Genomic DNA, 11,293 nt, shown 5'->3' on the forward strand with positions numbered 1-11,293 from the left:
AACGGATGTTTCAAATGTATGGTATTTAGCTTGTGTCTTCTCTGTTTGTTTCAGGAACTCGAAAATATTGATTTAAGCAGATACCTCTGGTGTAACAGCATAAAGACGTCCTTGTCGACGGAAATTAAACAGTGACGGGAATTAAACAGAGGCGCCGACGGTGACATAATTATTGTTGGAATTAATTAATGCTTTTAATTATTTTAATAATTTAATGAATTACACTATAAGTATTTATAAAATCATTGATAATGTCAATATTCTTAATTTGTACAGAAATAAATTTTCAAAGATATTTATAATATGCTGCCTCGTAGATGTATATTTACATCAAAATAATTATAAATTGTAAAACTATATTGCAAATATATTGCTTAAATCTCTAAACATTTATATAAATAACACAAATGCAATTGATACATTCTTTAATTATTTTTGAACCCCTTTTTCGAATCCACTTAATAGTCATAAAAATTTGCTCAAATTTGCAAGTCTTTAATAATATTTCGTCTTTAATAATATTAATAATATTTCGTAGATAATTTTATAATTGATTACGCTTTACATGAGATGCTTGATGAAATCTGTCTAAGAAAATTTTGGCTAAGTTTTATCTTTAAAAATTTATTGAGGAAAGCTGCGTCATTGAAGAATTATTTTATTTTATATGTATGTTTATATGTCGATTGGATCATATTATATGTGAAAAGTGTAATGGTATATTATTTTTTGTATAATAATAATAGAGAAACAGAAATACAGAAGGATAAATAATAAATATATGTATAATAGGAATTGTAAAAATATGCAATTTATGTGTAGTCGCACAAACAGTATCATTCTTTATTTTCATTTAAAGTAATTCAAAATATTTTTTATATATAACAGTGTATACATATAAGTATATATGTATGTAATACTTATATAATAGTATATATGGCATATGCATTGCACGTGTAATCATAAGCATTTAATATATATTTAACAAAATATATGACTTTGTACTATATTACGTATTTTGCTATATTTTCTCATTTTCTTTTTTATGAGATTCGCGCAACAAAACGTAAAGTTTTGATTGATTGTGTTGAACTAAAATTAGATAATCCTTTTTTTTGCAGAAAATAAAAACAATGTTTTTGTGATTGCTAACAGCTTAAACATTAAACAAAAATAATTCATATATTGTTTCTGAATAAATTATTAAAATATTTTTGAGTGAACATTTGTGCATTTAATATCGTTTAATTTTGCCAGATATATAATTATGAAGCCATGTTTTAATTTGCGCAACAGATCGATTGATTAAGTATTTATTTTTTTCCTTTACATAAGAAATTTTTTTGTTAGATGGCAATTGTGAAGAATTAATTTCCTCTGAAAATTCTTTAATTACTGCAGTACGTTCTTCTTCTGTCCAACGTCTTCTTTTTGTTAGACCATATGGGGATGCTACAAAATAAATTACATATTACAATTAATAAGATTATACTATTAAACATACAGGAACAGTTCACCCGAATTTATAATATAAACTTTTATTTATTTATAATATATACTAATGTTTTGAAATATTTATTTATAATATATACTAATGTTTTACTTTAAAATATTCCTAAAAAATATTCCTAAAAATTAAAAAATTGATAATGAATAAAAAATATGAATAATTTAAATAATTTAAATTTAGCTAATATAGACTATTGTTCATTATCATTTTTTAAATAAAAAATATATTTATTATAAAAATATATTTATTATATGTATCAAAATATATATATCAAAATATGTTTATTAAAATGTATTAAAATTGTATCAATATACATTACACATTAGAACTTATAATAATATATGCTCTGACATTGTTTATGTAAAAGTAAAACTAAATAATATTTAAGAGTATACAATCTTTTATAGTTTATGAAAGCTGTGTAAAATAGAAAAGAAAATAAACTTACTACTGCGACGTTTTTTTATGTTTGGAGAATAATTTTCATCATTGTCGTTATATGTAATTGCATGATTTTGATGCTTAATTTTTCTTTTTATAGATTTTTGTTGTTTATTTGTTATGCAAATTTTAGAAAATTTGTTTTTTCCAGATTGTACTGAAAGAGGCTCACGTGAATTTATCATACATGTTTCGGCATCGCTGTCCGATGCTTCATTCGACGTATCTGTTCTTGTACCTTCCTCTTCTATTAATAATAATATAATATTACGATAATTGTTATATAAATATATATAAATCGATTCATGAAACTAATAGCGAATTCGGCCGCTTGTACACTGCTCATCATTAATTCGTTCCATTCCCCTAGCGAATTTATATAAGATATGTTACATATCCTATATAAATTCACTCGGGGAATGGAACGAATTAATGACGGACAGTGTACTAGTGCTCACTGAGTGCGAATGAATATTTTCAATACCACATATTCGGTTTATGCTCACTGTTCTAATGCATTCATATTGTTGTATTCAGCAAATGAAAAATGCTTTAATGACGAATTTATATTCGGAAATGAAAAAAAAAACTGTACGAGAGCAAAAAATGTTGCACTGACTTTTCTGACAGTGCAGTTTGATACTGCACGGACACAGTTCTGCTCGCACCATGTCGAAACAGCATTAGATCAGATCAGTTAGTGCATGTATGCCGAATTCACTATAAGACTAATATGTGCTACAACCATAGATGTAGATACGTAAAAATTAAGCGAAGCAGCAATAAATGCAACAATATGAAACGTCTCAGTCTCAATTTAGATTTTCTTCAGTATATCATACTTAACATATTCATACTTTGATGAATGAAGAAGATCCAAATTAAGACTGAAATATTTCATTGTTGTATTCATTGTTATTTTGCTCCATTTCATATATATCCATAGTCATAGCACATTGAGCTTTTATAAACTAATTTATAAATGCATTTGATTTTGTTTTCTAATTAACTATATATAATAAAAAAGTAAAATACAGAAATTAAAAGATAGTTTTAGAAATTAAAAAAGAATAGTTAATATCTATTATAAAAAAACCTATGTAAATATATATATATACAGGGTGGCCCACATAACTCTTAACAGCTCAATATCTCGAAAACTATGCCATCGATTTTAATGTTCTTGGTCTTAAATTGCATGGATCTGAAGGGCCTTTCTAACTACATAAACGTGAAGTGGCCCCCCCTTCCCCTTTAAGGGGGGGCGGGGGTAACTTTATAATTTTAAATGGAACCCCCTATAAAACGTTATACATTTAGATTCTACAGGAAAAAACAAGTAAATTTTGTCTGAAACATTTTTTTGTCAGATATTTCCATGATGAGATATAACAGTTTGAAGTTTCGACTTGTAGGTACTTACTTGAAGCGCTCGGAAATAGCGTTGTTGAATTATACGCGCTTGAGTTCTTTGCTTATTCGTGAAAAAACAAAAATAATAATATTTACAATTTTTGAGTTTGACTCAATTATCCATGAAAACGTTTTCAGTTTAGAGCTGTTATTCAAGCAGTAACATTGTGATTATGGCTATTTTTGATACAGAAGTGAATGTTATTAGTGTTAGGTGAATGCCAAAAAAATTATCGGCGTGCAGCAGTGATGTTTTTTGAACGTTATGGGATCGAAAAATCTCATGTAACATTTTATAATTTAGAAAAGCGGCTTCGTGAGCACGGTGAATTGTGTAAAAAAATTCGCAATAAACCTAAACCTGTCACTAATGAAAATAATAGTGTCAATATTCTTGCTGCAATTACATTAAATCCTCATATTAGTCAACGTAAACTTGCACAAACATCACATATCAGTCGTTCTTCAATTCAACGAATTTTGAAACGGCAAAAATATCATCCATATCACTTGATTTTATCACAAGAGCTTTCGATGGCAGACTACGATCACCGCGTAACATTTTGTGAGTGGCTGCAGGGTGTTATGGAAAATGACTTTTTATGCAAAATATTTTTTTCCGATGAGGCTACTTTTATGAATTCAGGACATGTAAATAAACATAATATGCATTATTGGGCCGTTGAAAACCCACATTGGATGCGATCTGTTCCCTTTCAACATCGATGGTCTTTAAATGTTTGGTGTGGCATAATAGGAGATTTTGTGATTGGACCTTATTTTTTTGAAGAAACTGTAACATCTGAAAGTTATTGTGATTTATTAAAAAATCATTTGCCTGCGCTTTTGGAAGATGTGCCACTACACATTAGAAGAGAAATGTGGTTTCAACAAGACGGCGCTCCTCCACATTTTGCAATCATCACCAGACAATTTTTGAATGAAAAATTTGGGAACAAATGGATAGGTCGTGGGGGACCTCGTCAATGGCCTCCTCGATCCCCCGATCTAACACCATTAGATTTCTTCTTATGGGGATATGTAAAGGACAAAGTTATGTTTGAACCGCCGACGACAAAAGAGAATATGAAACAAAGAATACGTGACGCTTGCGCTTCAGTGACTCCCGAAATATTAACAAATGTTAGAACAACTTTGATGTTTCGAGTACATAAATGTTTACAAGTCCGTGGTGGACATTTTGAACATTTAATTTAAAGAACATTTTATTTCTTCACGAATAAGCAAAGAACTCAAGCGCGTATAATTCAACAACGCTATTTCCGAGCGCTTAGTAAGTACCTACAAGTCGAAACTTCAAACTGTTATATCTCATCATGGAAATATCTGACAAAAAAATGTTTCAGACAAAATTTACTTGTTTTTTCCTGTAGAATCTAAATATGTAACGTTTTATAGGGGGTTCCATTTAAAATTATAAAGTTACCCCCGCCCCCCCTTAAAGGGGAAGGGGGGGCCACTTCACGTTTATGTAGTTAGAAAGGCCCTTCAGATCCATGCAATTTAAGACCAAGAACTTTAAAATCGATGGCATAGTTTTCGAGATATTGAGCCGTTAAGAGTTATGTGGGCCACCCTGTATATAACTTTGAAATATCACATAAAATAACAAAAGTAGTATAGTACATAATACCTGAATCGCTATTATTGGATTGCTGTTGCACATTTTCACCTAACGCTGCTTCAAGAAATTTTGTCATACGGATAATCTCTAGTGCTGGTATTGACTGCCGGTAGTGACGTTTATGAATTTTTTCATGATGTCCCATAAAGTTAGCCAAATCATCCACTTCATTTTCAGATAAATTCAACGTAATGCATGTTGTAGCAATATGTTTGCGTAATTCAGTGCCTCTTAATGAATGTGGTATTTGTGCATCACATTTTTTAGAAAAATATCGCATAAGGACACATGCTCTTAAATATTTAAAATAACGTTTAGTATTACTAGGTATGCCGAACACATATGGATTTTTTTCAGGAACATTTGCATCCTTTCGATGCTTCAAAATTAGTTCAATACATTGAACTAATTCCATATCTAATATGACAGGCACGGTACGCCCTAATTTCCCACGAATTAAAAATCTTACGTATTTATTAGCAACCTAACATACAAAAGTTTATTCGAATTATTACTTTGTGTTACATATATATATATATATATATATATATATATATATATGTATATTACGCACTACAATTTATGTGTATTTCATTTATACATAAAAATAATTTACCTGTTGCAAATTTGTTCCTAATGATTTATATAAATCTAAATAAGTTTCTTTTGTTATACCTTCGCGAGTATTAAAATCTTCTATAGTAACACGTTCAATTTCTCCTGCTCTTCTTCTGTTAAAAACTTGTGTAGATGTAAGTGTAACTTTTGCAAGTTCTAGCCATGTTTTGTACATAAATTTCTTCTGGAGCTTTGTATATAATACTTTTCTTTCGCTTTTTAGGTATAAATGTAGCTTTTTTATGTCTTCCGTAGATGGAAGTATAACTTTTTTCTGTCTTTTATGTTGTGTTACATTTTCTTCTACTGTTTTGTTTATGGATATCCCATAATCTTCTTGTACTAATTTTAAAAAGTTTTCTGTGGTGTTTTGCTTTTCTACATCATTTGTTTTTATGCACTCACTTATTAACAAATTACCAATTTGTTTTATGTATGTCCCAATATTTGATGCAACTGATGGTGCACCATATTTTTTATTAACAGCATCAAAATGAGATATTTTATTTACTGCTTTAAGACAATCATCATACATGGAAGGATCATATATGTCAGTAAACTCTGTCACGTTAGATCTATACTCTTTTACTGCGATAAGAAACCGTCCTAATAATCGAAGTCTAGCACGAATCATATCTTGTTGATGTTGATGATTGTACTTAATGCATAGTTTGTTTGCATATGTTATTAATAATTTATCATATCTAATACATCGCGTAACATCATCTTCCCTCAAAATTGGGAATAAAACTTTTCTTACTGTTTCACTTGCACATTCATGGATTCTTCCCATCACAGTACGTCCTAAGACTTGTACATTTCTGCCGTTGGATGTGCCTACATCTATACATTTCTTAAAGTGATGTCTGATATTATTTTTAGTGAACCATCCTTTACACTTTGCACAACACGTAAAATTTTGTACTGCTTTACAACTATTTCTAGTTGGCCTTCGACAAACAATTAACTCTCCCGTGTTTATAGAAGGATCTGTGTTATGTATAAAATTACCCTTCCTCCTAATTGTTTCTATAATTTTTTTTCTTTCTAAATTACCTAGAATAAAAATAAAATATTAAATTATATAAATTAATAAAATTACAAGCATATTAACAATATTAATAATATTTATAAAAAATATAAAATAAAATTTTACAGGATTTTAGTGCATATGAATTATATTATACTATGTATTCATGTTGTACATATATTTTAGAAGTATTGTATATATAAATGTGTATCTTATTGTGTATAGGTAGTGTATATAGTGTTTAAATATATATATATTATTTTATTGTATATATATATATTGTATATATGTATATATAAATTGTGTACATATATTTAAAATTCTACAGAATTATAAGAATTATATAAAATATTATCTTTTGGTAACAATATAAATTTTTTAACTTCAGGTTCCGATTTATGTACATTTTCTAAGTGACGTGCAATTTTGCTTTGAAATTTTTTGCAATAGTAACAAAAATTCTTTTTCTGAAGGCCCTTAGGTTTAGAAAATGGAACAAATAAATTGTCTTCTCGACAACCAAATGTGTTTATAGAAGAAATATCTATCAGTGAAGCTGAACTATTTTTATCAGATGCAGATATGTTATTTTTATTAGTTGTAGATATGTTATTGCTGACATTATATTCTGTAGATTCTCTTTCAGTTGTAATTTCCGAAGGTAAATATTCGGAAATATTCGTTGTGTTTGCACAAACAATGTTGTCAATAGTATTGTCATCACATGAAAATGTTATATGATTATCACTATCACTGTGTGTGTGATTCATAGAAGTTTTGGCACTAGTGAGATCATTCAATATACTAGAATTATTATCAAAGGGAAATATCATGACATCATTGAGAATTACACCAGTTTCAGAATTATTGATATTATCATTATCGTAGGTGAATGTCACATTGTTACAGGAATTATTATTATTCATAAAATTATTAGTAGTAATATCATTATCTATAATGTTACAGTTGTTATTATCACAAGAAAACGTCACATTATTGTCAAAATCAGTGTCATTCGTAGAATTGTTAGCACTATGAACTATGCTATGATCTCTATCATTATCACAGGAAAGTGGTATATTGTCGTCATTCAACGAATTGCTGACATTAATATCACCATATATCATTTTTTGACTGTTGCCATTATCATAGGAAAATGTTACATTAAGATTAACAGTCTTATGATCAACAATCTTTACTCTATTATGCTCATTATTACAGTCTTTGGAAAATATCATGGCATTATCACAATCAACATGTTTCGTAGGATTATTGACATAACTTTCACCATTTATTCTTTCGTGAGCATGTTCATTATCACAAGAATTCATCATATTATTATCAAAATCAGTGTTTGTAGAATTGTTGGCATTAATAGCACTATGCTCAACTATATTATGACATTTGTCATTATTACAGGAATCTGATACATTGTTATCAAAATTAATATTCATAGAATTATTGGTACCGATATCATCATCTATCGCTTTATAGCTATTGCCATTGCATTCATGCGAATTTATCACATTATTATCAAAATTAGTGTTATTTGAATTATTGACACCAATCGTCGAATTGTTGACACCAAGAGTACTATTTACTATGCTAGTATGATCTTTGTCATTATTGCAAGAAAATAAAATATTATCATCAGAATTATAAACATTCTTAGAATTATTAATATCTACTGTTTCGTTATAATTATTGCTATTATCACAGGAAACTGTTACATTAAAATTCACAGCCTTTACTCCACAGTTTTTGGAAGATATCATAGCATTAACAGAGTCAACATGTTTTGTAGAATCATTGATATCCTTTTTATTATTTGCATTACTTATTGTTGCATTGTGACTATATCCATTATCAAGAAATATTTTATTGTTGTTAAATTCAATTGCATTACTAAAATTATCAGTATTTATATCTTTATTAATACAACTCATATTAGTATGGCAAATACTTTTTTGTGGTATTACTGCAAAAAATAGAAATATAATTAGGAAAATAAAAACATAATATATTACACATAATTTCAGAATTTGATAAAACTGTAAAACTTACTATTATCATTAACAATTGAATTTATATTTTCCAGAACAATGTATGGATTATTTGCATTCAAATTTTTAGCAATTGCAGAAAGATCATCTTTGCTTTCTGTAAAAGTAGAGTATATAATTACAACTAGAAGGTAACATATTGCTATGAAAATTTAACTAAAAAGATTAAAAAATATGATATTGTGCAAATACCAATATATTTTTATGATTTATTGATATTAATTTATAATCATTTATAATCTTGTGTAATGTAATATATGTATATAGTAAATATTTATAATTTAATAAGGTTATGTGTTGCTATGCTCAATATACACAATATATACACTCTTGCATTGGAAAAATTATATATTACGTTACATATAAAAAATGATACTTACTATTCTGTGCAATTGCATGTGTAATACATTTTTTTTTACGATTCTTATTAACCGTACATTTAATGTTTGTTCTTTTGTGTTTTATATTTGTTACATGATACTTATGATCATTACAAAAGTATAATATATATTGTGACATTTTTCGTATAATGTGATTCAGCTATATATAAAACGAATGAAATGACTCTTAAACGAAATAAAATATACTATTAGCTAATATAATTAAAAATTAACTATCTTAAACATCAGCCATCTTAACTCGACACGAGGTAATCATAGAGCGATGAAGTAATATATTATAGATCCTGACTTTTGGATAACCATGAACAATAATTGTAAATAGAGAGATCCGTATAATTGAAGAATATATTGATATCAATAATATCAAGTATTTTACATAAACGTTTAAAAATTTGATTAAAGTGTTTTGATATTAGCAAAATAATTTACAATTTATATACTTCGATGTTTTGTGAATATATATGTCATTTTTGTATATCATTTATGAGGCAGTATTATAAATGTCCTTAAAAATTGTTTTTTATGGAAATCTAATGTATTGGCATGATTTTTGATTTCAATAAACACATATAACATATAAAATTCGTTAAGTTACTTTATATATAAAATAAATAAAAGCAGAAATTACTGTGGACATTAATTATTTAAATAATTGTTTTAATGATTTTTCAGAACACAAAATCTCCTTTTCTGAATAGTCCTGAAAACTGCGAGATAATATACAATGGCAGCTTCCGGAACATATTTTCAATAAATTTAATAATAAAAAACTGAGCTCTTTGCAATGTAATATCTGAAAATAGAAAATGATTATTAACATTATTAAGGGACTTTTATAAATAGTTTGTATTGTAAGAATAAACCCAGTCAGCAAAGTCTGTTCAAACAGATTTTGTCAATTTCTGCTACAAATTTTTGTCGACAGTAAGATTGCAGATTGTATAAAAAATTTGTTACATCAAATAATGATAACAGAATGTCAGCAGAAATGTTACAAAACTTGCTGACATAATTTGATAGCAGAAATTGAACAGGATTTGTTTAAAATTATCATAGCAGATTGGTGGCAGAAATCGAACAAGATCTGCGCAATGAAAGATATCAAATTCTTGGCAGATATCGAGTAAAGCCTGCTGATATAACTGACGGCAGATTGATGGCAGAAATTGAACAGGATCTGTGCGACGCAATTTGACAACAGATTGTCGGCAGAAACCGAGCAGGATCTGCGCAATGAAATTTGATGTCAAATTATCGACAGAAATCGAGTAAAGCCTGCAGATATAACTGACGGCAAATTGATAGCAGAAATTTAGCAAGATCTGTGAGGCACAATTTGATAGCAAATTGATAACAAAAATCGAGCAAGATCTGCGCACACAATCTCTGATAGCAGATTGACGACAGAAACGGAACAGAGTTTGCATGATTCGATAGTTCCTTCACTTACCGCTACGTGAGCTGTACTTTCTCGTAATCTAATTTCTGTCAGAAATATATATAAAGTCGCGAATATGAATAAAAGACTAAAAATATAGTCATTATCATTTTAATTTCTATCACTTTAATTTCTGATATCTGATACAAGCAGATGAGATTTAGAATATTAAACTGATTGGAATAATTATTCATGTACTGCCTATTTGAGGCATTGAAAGCAAGAATTTAATTCTAAATAAATTACATCTCCAGTTTTACAAGTTACATTTACTTTTATCATTTACTTTACATATTATTAATTTAATTAAATTAAATTAGTCCTTTGCTATATGAGATATAAATACGATATAACATATATTACATTAACATATATTACGATATAACATATGACATATATGTCATTTTAGAAGAAAATTGTAATTAACTTGCCGATAATATTCTTATTTAGCATTTGTAATAATCAATTTTGCATTTATATAATATTAATAAAAGTAAGCGCAAATCTTGTGCAGTTTCTGCTGTCAATTTGCCATCAGGTTGCATGCGCAGATTCTGTTCGGTTTCTGCTGGCAATCTAACATCAAATTGCATCGCGCAGATCCTGCTCGGTTTCTGCCGACAGTTTGTTGACAGGTTATGTTTTACAGACTCTGTCGCCAAAACAAAAGCTTAATGCGGACACAGATGGTTACGGTTCTGGTGTGGGATTCTGATCGAATTTGCTGCCAATCT

General features: G+C 28.3%; 1 protein-coding gene across 1 annotated transcript; it reads right to left on the reverse strand.

Moving 5' to 3' along the window:
• Nucleotides 1–1,234: 1,234 nt before the first annotated feature.
• Nucleotides 1,235–9,239, reverse strand: LOC145968224 (uncharacterized). The gene is made up of 4 exons (XM_083093551.1): nucleotides 9,101–9,239; nucleotides 5,019–5,237; nucleotides 2,139–2,198; nucleotides 1,235–1,452 (listed from the first exon to the last, which is right to left on the reverse strand). The coding sequence occupies exons 1-4, from the start codon at nucleotides 9,237–9,239 to the stop codon at nucleotides 1,235–1,237; spliced, it is 636 nt and encodes a 211-aa protein (XP_082949677.1).
• Between the last annotated feature and the right edge of the window lie 2,054 nt (nucleotides 9,240–11,293).

This window comes from Camponotus vicinus, unplaced genomic scaffold (assembly GCF_025532165.1).
Source record: "Camponotus vicinus isolate PSW18456_S1 unplaced genomic scaffold, iyCamVici1.0 SCAF_3, whole genome shotgun sequence".
Taxonomy (NCBI): Eukaryota; Metazoa; Arthropoda; class Insecta; order Hymenoptera; family Formicidae; genus Camponotus; species Camponotus vicinus.